The sequence below is a fragment of the Macrosteles quadrilineatus genome, unplaced genomic scaffold, assembly GCF_028750875.1.
Source record: "Macrosteles quadrilineatus isolate MER2022 unplaced genomic scaffold, UCM_ALF_1.0 Scaffold_3__2_contigs__length_128488019, whole genome shotgun sequence".
Classification (NCBI taxonomy): Eukaryota; Metazoa; Arthropoda; class Insecta; order Hemiptera; family Cicadellidae; genus Macrosteles; species Macrosteles quadrilineatus.
This window is the reverse complement of record NW_026542596.1, coordinates 80728533-80745922: the sequence shown is the minus strand read 5'-3', so window position 1 is coordinate 80745922 and position 17390 is coordinate 80728533. Positions and strand designations below refer to the sequence as shown.

General features: G+C 34.1%; 1 protein-coding gene across 1 annotated transcript in view; it reads right to left on the bottom strand.

The window, feature by feature from the left end:
- LOC128989942 (phosphoinositide 3-kinase adapter protein 1-like) overlaps positions 1 to 17390 on the bottom strand; it is a 95814-nt gene that overhangs the window by 59820 nt on the left and 18604 nt on the right. Inside the window, exons 3-4 of the mRNA XM_054412107.1 lie at positions 10203 to 10462; positions 8738 to 8954 (exon numbers count right to left, since the gene is read on the bottom strand). Of these exons, the coding sequence (XP_054268082.1) occupies positions 8738 to 8954; positions 10203 to 10462 (477 nt within the window). The remainder of the gene's footprint in view (positions 1 to 8737; positions 8955 to 10202; positions 10463 to 17390) is intronic.

The following is a 17390-nucleotide window of genomic DNA, read 5'->3' as shown; positions in this document are numbered from 1 at the left end:
AAACGGTTCACTTAGATGAATTGAAAGGTAGGTTTCAAACTGTAAGTATCATTTATGAAGAGTTAAAGAATTTAGACACAAAGATATCTGACCATTTATTTCAATTTGAGGAAAGTGAAGCAATTCTTGAAGAAGAAGTGTCTAAAGCTTATAGTTATTTGGAAACCTACAATCAAGTAAATGTTTTGGTACAAAGTAAGTTGAATGAGTCTAGAGATTATGATTTTGTCAGTAGTAATTCAGCTAAGAGTGGAAGTTCAAATTTAAAGACTAAGCTTAGACTTCCCAAGATTGAACTAGTACAATTTAGTGGGAATCTTAAAGAATGGCTTCCTTTTTGGGGAATTTTTAAGAGGATAGATGAAGATCCCTCTATTGATGATGTTGATAAGTTCCACTATTTAGTTCAGGCCACTATTCCAAATTCTAAAGCGAGACAAATTGTAGATAGCTATCCTGCTACATCAGAGAATTATAGAGATGCTATTCAGAGTTTAAAAAGTCGTTTTGGAAGGGATGATCTTTTGATAGAAGAGATGTTAGAGAACTTTTAAAGTTGCTACTCAATAACTTAAGTCAAAAGGTAGTGATTTCGACCTTATTTGACAAATTAGAATGTCAAATCAGAGCTCTTGACACATTATGAGTAACTACTGATAAATGTGCGGCTATTCTTTACCCATTAGTTGAGTCGTGTTTGCCAGAGGATCTTTTAAGGGCGTGGCGACGTCATTCCGACTTTGATCCAGAAGCTGATTTGAAGAATAGACTCGATGCGCTTTTGAAGTTTCTGCGAATTGAAGTGGCAAATGAGGAACGAATTTCACTTGCTACCTCAGGTTTTGGGGACTCGAAGAGACAATTGGGTAAGTCATCCAAACCATTCTTTAGTGACGAAACGGAATCAATACTAACTGCAACCGGTCTTGTCAACCAAAAGGTCGATAAAACCCCTATGAAATGTGTTTTTTTTTTTGTGAAAAACATTTGACAGAAAATTGTAAGAATTGTAGTAATCTGACACATTTAGAAAAGGTAAACCTATTGTCAAGTAACAGATGTTGTTATCGTTGCACAAAGTATGGTCATGTCAGTAAGAAGTGTCATGTTCGATTAAACTGTCCTCTTTGCAATGGTCGACATGCAACAGTAATGTGTAACAAGTCTCAAGATAAATCTAATGTAAATTATGTTAATGATAACACTTTAGTATTTTGTGAAAGTAATTTAGCTAATAATGCACACTCTGAAGCATTTTTACAAACTGTACGTGTGAATATTAGAGGAGGTAATAAAGAACGAGCAGCACGTGTCATTTTTGACTCTGGTTCTCAAAGGTCCTACATTTTGAAGAAAACTGCAGAAGAAATGGGGTATGTATCATTTGGAAAAGAAACCCTTAATCAGGCATTGTTTGGTGGATCAGTAACAAATGCTGTAAAACACAATTGTTATAAAGTAAGGTTAAGTGATTTGTGTAATGCTTACTATTGCATCTTTGAAGTGTTGGATCAAGATGTGATGTGTAATGATGTTTCAACAATCAAAGCGGACCCTTGGATAAACGAATTACAGTATTTTGGTATCAATGTTTCTGACACTGTAGAAGGGCCAATTGAAGTTTTGATTGGATCTGATATTGGTGGAAAGTTGTTTACAGGGAAACGTCATGTTTTGACAAATGATTTAGTTGCAATGGAAACCTTACTTGGTTGGGTGTTAATGGGGAAAGTAAATGTAAAAGGAGTGACGTGTAAATCAAGTGTAATGACTGTAACATCTTTGTTAACACCTATTTCTGACAAGTGTAGTGTAGACATTCCTAATATAGAGGATACTGTAACTGTCAAGATGGAATCTGAAAATAATAAGATTTGTGAATGTGATGAAGACGCTTTTGGATATGAATTGAAAAAGTCTGTAAAAAAAACGAAAAAGAGGTAGAAGAAGTGCAAGATAAAGAAAGTTCAAATGGAAAGTTGTAAATAAAGTTAAATTTAGAAAACGAGGAAAACAAATTAAGTTACCAAAAAGACTGAACTTTTAATATGATAATATGTGTTTTGAGTCTTTAAATAATGAAAACTTTAAGACTCAAAAGGTGGGAGTATGTTGAAAATGACTGTCTCTAGATGATTATTTATATGTTAATTTAATTCATCAGATGTTTTATTTGTTTACATTTTGCAATTAGTGTTTTCCTTTTGATTGATTGTTAGAAATGGTCTTGAATAGTTATGTCTGATTAAAATTGAAGTTCTTTTTGTACTATGTTTTCTTGAGATTATTTAAAAAGTATACCCCTTTTAGAAGAATCAGTATCGCGTTTTAACAACGATTACATGGACGGTCCCAGGGGGGGTCCTTGCGATCAACAAAGTAGGCCTACTTTGTTTAACATTTTATAATTCACCTTGGTTACAACAAAACATAGCAGAAACTGATAACTTTTGAACAAAGAATCATAAAAATAAGTTACCTAGCAACAAAATTCATTTTTGAAATTAACTTCAAACTAGTCACAAGCTCTCTGTATCGTGAGTAATATAATAAGAAATTGAAGAGTAAAACTGTAAATTAGAAACACGTAGATGAGTTTTATCGTATCCTTGGCTTTGCATGAATTAGTTATGAGAAAATGTAGATAATTTTGCACATAATTAATAGTAGGCTATCTTAATCGAATGTCTACCTTAGCTTTGTTAAAACTTATCCCATTTCTATGACAGTAAGTTAGTTTGATTAGCCATAAGTTTGATTTCAAATGTTTTTTTTTTCTGATTAGATAGGAAATCCTTTATATAAGCTGAGATGTAATTAAAAAAATGTACGAAACGTCAAATTGATACATAAGGAAAAACAATTACCTTTTAATCCATTTTAGGTTTATTATTGAATACTATTGGTTGTTTCATGACTTCATAGTTCCAAGCTCTAAAAACCAATAAACTTGCAAACATAAACACCTTTAAAAATTACATGAAGGAATGTAGTTAGTACTGTATTTCAAAAGTCCAATGAATACATTTTGAAAACTACTATATATAAGTAAGATCAGAAGATGTCTATTGTTATATTGAATCAAAAATATTGAGTGAAATTGTTTATACACTTAGCTGAATAATTTTGATTTATTTTGGAAAACCATATGTTGTATTTGTTGTATGTTTACATAAAATAAAATAAAAATACTTTAGCCTATACTTTTAATTGGCAGATTTTATTTTGAATGGGCAGCTATAGTTAAGCTTCAGTATTCAATAGTCAATGATTTTACTGAGATCCGATGAGAAACGTGTTGCTAATAGAAACAAAATTATAACCTACTGATTTATAGATTCCCAAAATGAAAATCTTGTTGAATTAAATTAACACAATGTTACAAGTTTTTAATACTTTCTAACTAGTTTTTAAGTAGCTCAGTGTCTCTGATGAAAGAATACCAATACAACCAAGGTAAGTCTGTTTAATTATTTATACCTATTATTACTTCGTTGTTTTAAAACTAATGTGCCTAACATAAAATAACAATTTCGAAAATCATTTACTAGCTGTTTAAAGTGTAAATGTCATTTTTATATTGATTAGGATGGTCCTCATGTTTTGTTTGTGCTTAAAATACTTTTTTCACAATCAATAACCAAGTAAGGACGAGCTTTAAATATGTTCGAGAAATAAACATGACATTGCCTGCAAGTTGTTTATGAGGTTTAACCTTACAAGATAATAGTAGTCAGAATTTAAATAACTGCAAACACAGGAACACTAACTTTAAACTACTGTATTTGGGGTAAAATATGCACATAGGTGGCGTCCCCATCTCAATAATTGACAATACAAGATTACACCCATCAAGATTTATTCAAATTACACCGGGATATATTTGATGGTTGTCAAATTTGAATCTAGGATCTCTATTTTAAGAAAATATTTTTTAAATCTTATATTTTATCGAAGATAAAACAAAATAATGAAGTACAAAATATTACTGCTTTTGGTTGTTCGATGGCACGAAATCCTATGAAGGAGCAATAAAAAGAGAGACAATGTAAATAACTATATTTCTCACACATTTTTCAGTTCCGGTACGTCAAATATTACGAATCAACCTATTAAAAGCACATTTATCACGTTTAAATTTGTAATTTAACACGTGTTTTCATTGAAACTATCCTTTTCACAACAACTTTACCTTTTTTTACAGCAAGTATTTAGCTTATGCAAGTGGCAGAAATTACGTTATACAATTCCTTATTTGTAAGGAAATACTTAGCCTACAAATATTTGTAAATCCTTAATCATACTAGTTAGGTACAACACCAGCATATTGAACTGGCATAACACTTTGAAATAAGTGCCTAGTGTTATCTTATTAAAACCAATACTCTCATGTTTCTTTTTATCTTGTGTTTCAGATTGTTTGGGAGGAGACGTACATTGCAAGCCATGTTAGCTACCTTTTAGCAACTGTTCAAACATCTTCTAAACACTCGACATACACACAAACTACACCAGGGTGGTCCAAAGGACATTTTGCCGGTTTCCTCTTAGAGTCTTTTATAGGACTCATTGGAAACTTGTGACTTGTCGGCCCTGTCCCATGTGGTTACTTCATCTGACAAAGCCTAAACGTTTTTAATGTAATCATTTCATATCCCTGATAACTTCTGAAGCTACTCTATGAATATTCTCTGATTTTCTTCACATTTAATTTTGTGACTCGCTTGACTTGACCCGTAGTGTTCAGACCACCTTGCAACCTCCCTGTATCCCTCCCTGTGACATCTGTCACCGTGACACAAAGTTGGGTGAAGGAGTTACCCGCTTACGAGCCTGGTCAACATACTTCGAGACCCATTACACCTCAGAATAGTAGTTTGTTCACTCCTTGTGTGTGGACCAGAAATGTTCTAGGTGTCAGACGAGGCGACTCACACAGTTCACACTCCGCTAACAAAGTATTTATTTCTACATGGCTGCAGATTTATAAAGGTCTGATCACTCTGAATTGAGTCAGAAGAATTAAAAGGAAACTTTGGACACAACCCTACAACAGGTAGGTTTCCATGTTTATTTTGTTAGCTTTGGTGTTTCAGGACATTTCTAGGCAGAAATAAAAATGTTAAAAAGTTAAAACTTAACAGATAATCGATCAGTAAAAATCTATGGAATGTATTTTTACATCTCATAGTAGTGTAATTTTTTAAAAATCCATCAATAGTAAGTAAATGGGTGAAACCAAAATCAACTCATGTATTGTATTCCTAAAGACAAGTAAAATTGAACTTGGCAATAAGAATGACACCTCCATTAACCTTATACTTCGTCATGACGAGAAACCTTGCGCAAAACTCCATTATTTCATAAATTGTCCTTTAATTTCATAATAATTCCTTTCTAAAGCGAACTTTCCATATACCGTACCTAATGTTAAAAATACTTCAGCTGTACTTATTTTTGTTATTCTTTCAATTTAATACCTTTTTTTAAATCAGATGTGATTATTTGTTTTTTTTCTCAGCTCGTGTGCATCGCAGGGAAAATCTACGCATACTGTTGGAAAGATATTTTCCTGTAGATGTGCAGAATGCCTTTAAAAGTTAATATAGGCTAACAAATAAGCACAAAAAATTAATTTGAAAACTTCAAAAAATTAACATGGACCATATGGGTTGCCATGATGGTGACGAAATAACAACAAAATGTAAACAGAAAATCAAAAGAAATGGAAGAAATTCCAATCACATGTTTTATTTACAGTGTGGGGAGAAAATAGAGAAGTCTGTACATTATATTTTTGGTCGAATTTCGACCACAGGACGATCACTAGTTAATAGTTTAATAGTCAATTAATATTTGGGGTTATTAATACTTATGAAGTGAAACGGGATAAAAACAGATAGTATTCTTAATGATGACTAGTCCGAGCAATAGCAGCTCTAATACTAATTGATAAAACATACTCCTCACTTAAGAGTGTTTTTTTTTTCTTCTAGACAAGCAACAAGAATCATCTTTCAACTCCCTTGTCTTCTGAGCAAACTGTCATAGAACAACTCATCAAGATCATCTACATAGGATTCCAAATTAATCCAGGTAAATACTCTAAACAAAAATACCTTAGTTTGGTAATGTATCAGTCTCTATTTCTTTCTGTGGCGATGGGTAAGTGGCAACATTTCTAATATTTAGTAAACCAGCATAAAAACTTGTAACATTGTGATTCATCTTAAAGAATATATTTTTATGATCTAAATCATCCTATTAGTCAAAGGCGCTGAGTTAAAACTAAACAAGATTTTAGTTCGTTATTGTTAATGGTACTGGAGAAGGGAAGTATGATAAGCAGGAACGCAACTTGAGGTGATAAGATAACGGACGTACCTACTGTACTGACCACCTGCAGTCTGGACTTAAACTCTGCCGGGTTAGCGACGTCTGTTACTGATCAATTCCACGAGTCTCAATAATGCAAAAACTTCAAATTATTCAAGTTTATTCTTTTTAAATTTCTTGAACCTTGAAATAAACCGGGAAGCTTGTACACGTTAACCTAGGTCAATTTAATTTTGTATGTCTTAATATAACTTAAAAATCGCTCATTCGAGCACGTCGATGATTTCATTTTTTCGGGGTACCCACGGACTACCCTTCTTTACTTGGGACCCAGACACCCCGTGACCCCTCTCCCCACCCCCAGAATGACCGCCCTTGTATGATTATGTAACCAGCTGGGTAGCTGAATGGTTAAGGTGTTCACATAACAATCAAAAGGTCGCCGGTTCATTCCTGAGAATTTTGATGGTTCGAAGCTGTCCCTGATCGGCTATAACTAACTAAATTATCCCGATAAAACAGCTGATCTTAGTCAGTAACAAAGCTACACAGAACATCTCCCTCCATTCTAGACTCATCCTTCTCTCAAAGCGCATTTAGGTGGCGTCCCCATCTAAATTGATAATAATAAAAAATAAAGTAATGGTAGTCCGACATTGTACTTTGGTCCATCAATTACTTGTATTTTCAGCCCAGCTTTCAAGCATATTCGTCTATTCTAATCTCATCGAAACTTCCATCACTCATTCGAATTGATTTCGGTCTAAAGAACAACAAAAGACCAACGGTGCTTATATCACTTCGCCACACTACTGAGGTTAACAACCGTCCACAACATCTCGTCCGAGATCGGACAACAGACGTTTCATGTATTCTAGAACGGTCATGGCGCGATTTAGCGTGCGAACGATAAATGATCCAGCCATCTGGCGGAGTCTAGGACGAAAACGATGGGACAGAAATAGACATGGCTGCGGTGAATGAATGAGTCAGATGAAACAATAGCGAGTAACGCTAAGCAGAAGCGGTGAGTGTGGGAGGGAAGAACTACTTTAACGGGGGCAACTTGGAAATAGCGTGGCGCGGTTATGAAGAAATCCGCAGCGGCCAGTGATTCAGAATAGTGGGAACCGAGATGTAAACATTGCGATTGGGAACTTTGAGATCTATTGTTGGAGAAATGATGCGATTGCTGCATCTTGCATGTTAAACATCCGTGATTCCTATGCACTATCAAGGCGCTAAGAGGTTGAGGGGAAATAAATGTGGGAATCCTTTATAGACAAAGTTTGTGTATGAATGGCAAGGTTTTTTATAATTGTAATAATTTGCATATATATTAAAGCTAAATTTGATGGCTAGTTTAAGACAGCATTCAAGTATTCTTGTACCACCTGGGCGACCCCTCTAACCCGAACTTCAAATACTTAGCTCATTTTGTCAATCGTATTTACAATAATATTCATACTTGAGAAATTTCTATAGACATTGTTTGTAACCCACAATCAGAACTGAAATCGGCACGTGTTTAAGTCAGTGATGATCATTCATTCGCCAATGAGCAATGACAACAAATGCAATATCTAATGTTAAGTAAATGGCTTTAGTAGGTCACAACTAATATTTTCATCATATTTCGCTTAACCCGGAAAACATTTGGACTGTCACTTTCTATGCAGAGGTGGAAGCTGGTCTAATGGTTAGAGCCTGAGACTTCCGTCCATCTTGGAGTTCTAGGTTCAAATCTCGATAATCGCAAATAAACATGTCTTTGAAGTGATCATGTCTGGAAGAGTGTGGAGACCAAATTGAGGTGTAGTTCCTGATTAGGAGAACCATGTTTGTATTGGAGAAGCATCCAATTAAAAAACGACATTTTTCAATCAGTAGTTACCGTTACAATCTCGTTGAAGGTGTACGATATTTTTCAATTCAGAATTACCATTCCTATTATTACTTACTCTAGAATTACCAGTATAATATTATTTTAAACATTTTCTTTTTTAATTGAGCATGATTAAGAACAAATGGAACATCAAGCCATGGTTAAGCGAATTGTAACGTCTTGACGTCTCGTTTTATAAGGAGTATGTAAAGAGTTAAATATAAGGTATACAATGCATCATGTATGCATGTACCATTGGGTTGTCAAATCACGTGTGTATCGTCATAGTCCAACTCCTAGTACGGCGTATTCAAGGATAAACACACTGCAGTACCTACAGTATTGTTGTGCCTCATGTAACATATAGAAGAAGAGGTTAAGTGGTAGAGAGGACTTGCTAGTCCTAACTTCGCCTCTTAAATAAAGACATTTTTCATTTCATTTCATTTCATTTCAAGACTTGTCAGAGTTGAACGATACATGCACTATAAAAGCAATCCAGAGGTTTGGTCCTACCTTTATCTGAGCACTTGTCACACCGCTTCCTGCTGGAGTGGCACTTTTTCGCCTCGGTCGTCGCGGGTGCCGCTGACGCCTGGGGGGTCGTGGACGAGGAGGGTCGCAGGAACTCCCCGAAGCTGTGACGACGTCGACCCTCCCTCCTGGAGGCCGCGGACAGGTTGTAGTAGCGAGCGTCGCCGTCCGTCGTTAGGAACACTTCTCCTTCGTCTTCCTGCAAAACAAAATAATATTATAATCTTTAGAGAAATTGTAGCTGCCTACTACTAGGAAAACTTCTCCTTCGTCTTCCTACAGAACAAAATAATAATATAATATTTAGGGCAACTGTAGCTGCCTACTACTAGGAAAACCCCCCTCGTCTACCTGCAAGGGAAAATCATCTTAAAACCCTTAAGAGAACGTGTAGCTGCATGCTACTAGGTACGCCTCTTACTACAGGGCGAAAACACGTAAGAACCTTTAGAGGAATTGTGACTATCTGCTCCTAAAAACATGTCCCTCGTCTCCATACAGATTAAAATCATCTTAGAACCTTGAGAGAACTTGTAGCTGTCTACTACTAGGAAAAACTCGCCCTTTCTTCCTGCAGGACGAAATCATCTAAGAAACTTCAAGCATGTATAGCTGTATGCTTCTCCTAAGTATACCTCTTCCTCATCTTCCTATAGGACGAAATCTTCCTAGAACCTTTAGAGCACTTGTATCTGACTGCTGCTAGGAACATCTCTTTCTCTTCACCCTAGAGGACAAAATTATCTTAGAACCTTCAGAGAATTTGTATCTGACTGCTACTAGGAACATCTCTTCTTCATCACCCTACAGAACAAAATCGTCTTAGAACCTTTAGAACACGTGTATCTAACTGCTACAAGGAAAATATCTTCCTCATCACCCTACAACACAAAATCGTCTTAGAACCTTTAGAGCACTTGTATCTGACTGCCACTGGGAACACCTCTACAGGATGAAATCGTCTTAAAGCCATTATAGAACTTGTAGCTGTCTGCTCCTCTTAGGTACACATCTTCTTCATCTTCCTACAGAAATAAATCGTCTTAGAACCTTTAGAGCACCTTTAGAGCTGTCTGGCACACCTCTACATTCTCTTCCTATAAGACAATTATTGTTGAGCATTTGCTGAAAGTAGTGACTTCCTATTTCTTTTGTTTATATGATTCAAATTTTGTAAAGAACGCTTGTCAGGTATGTTTAGTTCGTCTTTACATTTGGTTTACACTGGGAGTGTATTATAAAGGCTGCTGTTATCTGGGTATGAATAGAGTAACTGAAATACTTTTGACGACTCGTGGAGCATATATCACATGTCATACATACTTAGGAGGAATACAATTATTGGACTTGTTGAAGAACTTTCTCCATGCCCTAAAAACAAACTATCAAATCTTACATAGAGAATATTTTGTGAAAAAATATCTTATGAGTTATATATAGCACGTACCTGCAGGTGCTCGGCGGAGGCGGCGGAGGGGCGGTGTGCGGGGGCGAGGTCACAGAGTCTCGGGTTGCCCAGGACCAGAAGGGAGGCGTCACTCTGTGCACTGACGGACCGCAGGAGGGTGCGAGAGTGACGACGGCTGGGGAACACCGAGGTAGGGGACACTGGAGGCGAGGTGCCGCCACCGGTGCCCGCCCCCAGGCCGCGACGTCTCAGCAGTGAGAACTTGCCGCCCCCAGGCACTGTGAAGTACGATGGGTTGTCTGGAACATAGGGAAATGTGATACAACAGGATATGATCTGAAGAATCAAACTAGGGAGCCCGTGCGAAAATTGCGCAGTTTAATATGGCACCAAGCTTGTTTCTGAATCAAAATGAATCCAGTCAACTACCTTTTCAAGATTATGTTTGTTTCAATTATCAATTATTAATCATTGAGATGGGGACGCCACCTAGGTGCGTATTTTAACCCAAATATGAGTGAAGGATGAGTGTAGAATGATGTGAGATGATCTGTGTAGCATTGTTACTGACTATGATCAGCTGTTTCATTAGCCAGGATCATTATTTAAAGCCCAATGATCAGGAACAGCTGGGTCCAGTTACGGTTTAGTTAATAGGTAAATAGAACAGAACCTTTGACTATTAATACAACTTCAGTATCCAATAGTAAATGATAGAACTAATAATTTACAATACATCTGTTGATTTTAGAACTACACTATAATGAGTGATTTTACCTACCTTAATCAGGTTACAACTATAAAAAAGTAGCCAAAAAGTAGTACAGTATTTTAAATACATTTTCATAAACAGTTTAGTCTCTTGTTTAAAATATGACTGTGTTAAACATTCAACTGAAGATTCATCTGTTAAATTACAATTCTCATTTAAACCGTTACAAGTACAGTTGGTCATTATAACCTTTGACTAGTCAATGGTATAACTGGATCTTTTTCAAAATAGGCTCTAGAAATACACTGAACTTAAGGGGGGCGAAGCCTTAAAGGAAGTTATCTCTTTAATTGCAGTAGAGGTAATACCAGAATATGACCCCACTTTCGGCGTTTTTGGACCTAGGACTTTTGAATTTTTTTGGTGAAAAAACACCCAAAATAGGTAAAATATGATGGTTTTACCCTATTTTTGGCGTTTTAGAGGCTATATGGGGGCATTTTTGGTTAAAAAATGTTATTAATACTGAAAAAACAAGCCTGGAAATGAAGAGCTTTTTTTGACCACTTTTTTTAAAAACCCAGCTCTCGGCACGTGAACTCGGACGCGCTCCCGACCCATAGGTTACTTCTGATCCCCAGCGATGACAAACTAAAAGTCTTATGAAAAAATGTTAGAAACAAAAATTGAGGAACATCTAATCATCTATACTTCTTCCACTGAAAGTTTTTCTCTGACCGAAAAATAAAAAAAATCCTCGCTTACTTACTTTTTCATGTTTGCTTTGAGTAACCTTTTTATATTTTCCTTAATTAATAATTATACAGTGGTATAAATTAAATTATATTTATATTGTATTAAACAGTAGTTTATGTAGAATTTTAATATATAAATTTTATGCTATAAATATTTTTTTTAGAAGCTAGACAAACATGTAAGTGATAGAAGGCGCATCACTTTGAACATCGTCATGCCCCCGACAGTGCCGTGCTGGTAATACCTAGAGTTTGAAACTATTGCTATTGTTGAAATTATATTATAACACATTTACATACAAAAGAAACTGGTAAATGGTTTTAAATTGTTTAACTTTTTATGCTGTATTATTATGTTGAAGGCTATTTTGGTTGCTGGAATTTTAGCTGTTTTGTTGTATATCAAGCCTTTTTTTTAGATATAAGTATTTTTAAACAATAAATCAGACCTTTATTTACTAATGCTATTATTATATTACAATGCATTGGCATACAAATGAAAATGGTTTGATTTATTTGTACTCATATAAAATAATATAATTCTTATGAGTTATAGGGATGTCTGGTGATTAAATCACAAATTTAGAATATTTAATAATGGACTTTTAAAATAATGGAATTAAGTATAGACTTATAACATTTTCATGATAACTGTTTGATTTATTTGTACTCATTTAAAATAATGTTAAAATAGTATTTGATTTTTATGTTGTATTATTGTTTTTTGTTGTTTAAAAGTTGGAACTAACATAGTGTACCTAAATTTAACCATTTGTCGTATCTCAAGCAGTTTTTGAGAAATAAGCATTTTAAAACGATAAAGTCACACCAGTAATGCATGGAGTTTGTAACCATTACCAACACTGATATTATGTTATAATACATTGTCATACAAATGGGACCATTTAATTTATTTACCAAATGGTATTCATATAAGTTTTAGATTTTTAAATTTTTACCCTGTATTATTGTTTTATATCAAAAGTTGAAATCAATGTAGTGTGCCTAAATATGTTTATTTACTGTATCTCAAGCAAATAGATAGAATAGGATAAAGAGGTGTTTTTGGTGTTTTACCTATGAGAATAACATGGGGAGATTTTAAGCCACTTTTTTAAAAATCGTGCTTATTTATACATTTCTATATAAATGTCCAACTCCAAAAATATTTTCAATCCATATTAATGTCTGTATCATGTGAGATTTGTACCAGTTGGTTTGAAATATTTATAAATATAATGTGTTGCTGGAATCACCTTAAATGGCAAGAAACACATAGTGTTGGGACCTCTGGTAAAATATTGGATTTTTTCTAGTTTGGATTAAATATTTGTGAAAAATTGAAAAAATATGTTTTTTACTCAACTATTTTAGCGTCTTTAAACATGTATTACCGAGGAATCAGGCAAATATTTCGTGCCGAAATTATATTTTACCTTACGTGAGAACTTGGAATCATTATTTAAACTCAGTCCTGCTCCACAGTATCATTGCAGGCTTGCTTCTTGTCCCAAGTGGTGAATTGTGTACAGTTTATGTGTGGTGCAAAGACTGGGTTTTCTTTTTAGTTGTGACCAGCTCATTCCTAAGATGCTAGATGGTATCCACTTTGCCTCTGAACATAAGCAAATTGTAATCTTCAGTTTAGGACTTAAAATTAATGTCGGATGCGATGCCTCTTTAATCGGAAGTTTGGGTTGTGATGAGCTCAACCCCTATCACCAATATCAGCATAGATCCATTGAACTATTATGTGTTATTGTACTTTGTGCTGATTAATATGTGTTTGGTAAATTAGCATGGCACAACACACAATCCCACATCTTGCTAATCGTAGTTGGTAGTTTAACTTAGCAACGATAATAACAAATTATTATGTCATTGCATTATTATGTCATGTCGGGGGTCTATTTGGTGGTCAAAGTAGAAGTAGGGAGCATTGACTTTCTACAATCATGATGAGATATCCAGCCAGAGCCTCAGACTGTAATAAAAAAATAGATGCAAATGCAAACTCTAAAGGCCCTGACGACCATGTTGTATACTTCCAGGCTGGAACAACCTTTACTTGGAATATTGTATATAAATTGTTTGTATACATAAGACTCTTTTAGTGAATGTACTCTTTGATGAAAATACAAAATAAAGATGAAAACTACTTTATGCAAAGAAGAGAAAGTAATTGTGAAGGGTAGCTACAAACAATTGCATTTTAGTGAGCAATGAAAGTTGCTATAATTATTGGGATTGTTTTGGGTAAGTTTATAGATATGCATTGTGTTTACAGGAATTAATCATAGTGGGGATGCCATTTACATCGAGACATATCGATTTAGTTAAAGTGATAAAACGAAGACCATGATAGTGGTGGATAAAGATTTTATTTGTTGAGCAATCGATATGAGAAGGAGTTTCTTGTTAAACAATAACCTGGAAAACCAATACAACATAATGCACTGTCATCCCTCATTGGTATTGTAACTTACAAGCTCTGTTGTTCTTTACTCATTTTCAAAAACATATAAATTATAAAATAAGCCATTTTGTTGTTTATTTTACTGTTATGTATTGTAAGTGTATATATTGAAATAAATGGTTAAATAAATGTAAGTTGAAAAATGAGCCTTATTTTGTCACTAGTTTATTTACATTGATTTGAATCACATTTTTGAACTAACAGATGATTAAATTATTAATTGTATAACATTTGAAACATAGAGATACAACATTTACATTATTAACTGGAAACTATAGATCTATATTATTGTATGAACATAATTTCTGTATTTCATATATGTAAAAGCAATGAGACCATGCTAAATTACAGGATTCAATAACAAAGGAAGCTGATATTGTGCTATATACCTGAGGGTGTAAATATAGAGGTGGGCATTTCCATAGAGACCTAATGACGAATTAGAATGTGAAAGTTCTATGGTAGAAATATCAAGTATGCAAGAGTGATCATCAGAGGTAACATGGTCATCAGGCAATTCATAGAGAGGGGTCAGTCAGGTTGAACTAGTATATTGCAGTGATTCATCCAATATAGATACAATTGTTACAAATAACCAGAACCAATTACTGGACATTGTAGTTACCAGTTTTCCTATCCTACTGTTAAAATATGAACCTCATTTTAATATGAGTTGGTGAGTTCATGCCCGGTAACATGAATGTAATAATGGTTCTAAATGTATTTATCTTATTTTATGGTAGATTTCACTATGTGTGCTTACTCTATGGTAAAATTCTTTGAGATCATTTAATATTTAACACACTTAGATTAGTGAATAAATCATCAAAGTGCGATATAAATATGCTGGGTGAAACGTATTAAAACTTGCTTCCAGTTTATCTATTAAAGGATTGTCAAACGTCTCGGTTTTGCTAACTATGACCTGGTGTCCCGAAAAGGGCTCTTAAGACCATAAGATGACAATACATAAAGTTTGGACTATTGACTGTGATGTGAATTTATGCATACTTTGTCATACAAATTTTACACTATAGTATTTTTACGAGTTCTGACTGTGACTGTGATGTGAATTTGTGTGTATTTCATCACATAAATTTCACTCTATTTTCACTCATTTCACACCACTATTATGATGTGCTGTGCCTGCATGAGTGTGTTGAGCCATGAATATCATAGACTACCAAGCTATAAGGACGTATGCTAGAACTGATCTAACCTCTGCCAAACCCTGAATACGAGCCTGGAGGCACAGACTTTGGACCAAGGATCAATAATTGTAAATAGACAAACCTGTGTGATAGGATATAGAACACTGAAAAATAAAAATGTTAGAAACTTTAGTCTTTTACTTATTTACCCTTATCACCCTCTGTTTTGGAGGAAACTGCCTTACAACCAACATTATGAAGATTGCATTAATACTCATGATCTTGGTCATTATAAAATTTATCAAACATAAATCCGTATTTGCCATTATTCATAGACCTTTCCTTGTCTATTATGAAAAAGCTATCCAACACTGGTGGTAAAGACTTTTATATTGATGAAATGAAAAGTCATTATTAATATGATTGTTAAATATAAGGTTTAAAATTTATATTGCCTTGTTTGGATAATATTAGAAAATGTATGTTATCGCATAAATGTTTGCGTACTTTCTAAGTAAAAGCAGTTAATATTTTTATGTTGACCCATTGAGAGAAATTGTATACTATTTGTACTATAAAAAGTCTATTCATGCATATCAGTCCAGTAAAAGTTCTGTTACAATCCAGTCATAGGTCAGTCTCAATTGCATCCATAGTTTCTCAGTCAACCTGTCAGTCATTTTGTTACAGTCTGTTTTCTAACTCTTTATTAACCAATATTGCATAACATTTTTTATTTAAAACACAATATTCTATAAAATTTTCATTGGCCAGTTGTTGTTGATTGTTATAAACAGTACTTGATATACAAACACATACGTTGTCATCAGTCAGGCGTCCAAACAATTAAAAAATATCGTTGAGAAGAAATCGGTTGTTGTATTTAACAACATAAAGGTCGATTCACAAACGGTATGTAATAGTTTAATCATGTCACAGTGTATACAACAACTGACTGTGACTGTGATGTGAATTTGATTAGTTGTGTGAAATGTGTGAAAATAGTGTGAAATTTTTGAAATTGCTTCCAGTTTATATGTTGTCATTAAGCAAGCGTTTAAAAATCCAACAATATCGTTGAGAAGAAACCAGCTGTTGTATTTGACGACATAAAAATCAATTCACACATAACACGTCACAGTTCAATCACATCAGTTACGACACAGTGTATACACCAACTGACTGTGACTGTGATGTGAATTTGTGTGTACTTCGTCACACAAATTTTACACAAATTTCACACATATTTACACAGTTGTGTGAAATGTGTGAAATTTGTGTAAAATTTGTGTGACGAAGTACACACAAATTCACATCACAGTCACAGTCAGTTGGTGTATACACTGTGTCGTAACTGATGTGATTGAACTGTGACGTGTTATGTGTGAATTGATTTTTATGTCGTCAAATACAACAGCTGGTTTCTTCTCAACGATATTGTTGGATTTTTAAACGCTTGCTTAATGACAACATATAAACTGGAAGCAATTTCAAAAATTTCACACTATTTTCACACATTTCACACAACTAATCAAATTCACATCACAGTCACAGTCAGTTGTTGTATACACTGTGACATGATTAAACTATTACATACCGTTTGTGAATCGACCTTTATGTTGTTAAATACAACAACCGATTTCTTCTCAACGATATTTTTTAATTGTTTGGACGCCTGACTGATGACAACGTATGTGTTTGTATATCAAGTACTGTTTATAACAATCAACAACAACTGGCCAATGAAAATTTTATAGAATATTGTGTTTTAAATAAAAAATGTTATGCAATATTGGTTAATAAAGAGTTAGAAAACAGACTGTAACAAAATGACTGACAGGTTGACTGAGAAACTATGGATGCAATTGAGACTGACCTATGACTGGATTGTAACAGAACTTTTACTGGACTGATATGCATGAATAGACTTTTTATAGTACAAATAGTATACAATTTCTCTCAATGGGTCAACATAAAAATATTAACTGCTTTTACTTAGAAAGTACGCAAACATTTATGCGATAACATACATTTTCTAATATTATCCAAACAAGGCAATATAAATTTTAAACCTTATATTTAACAATCATATTAATAATGACTTTTCATTTCATCAATATAAAAGTCTTTACC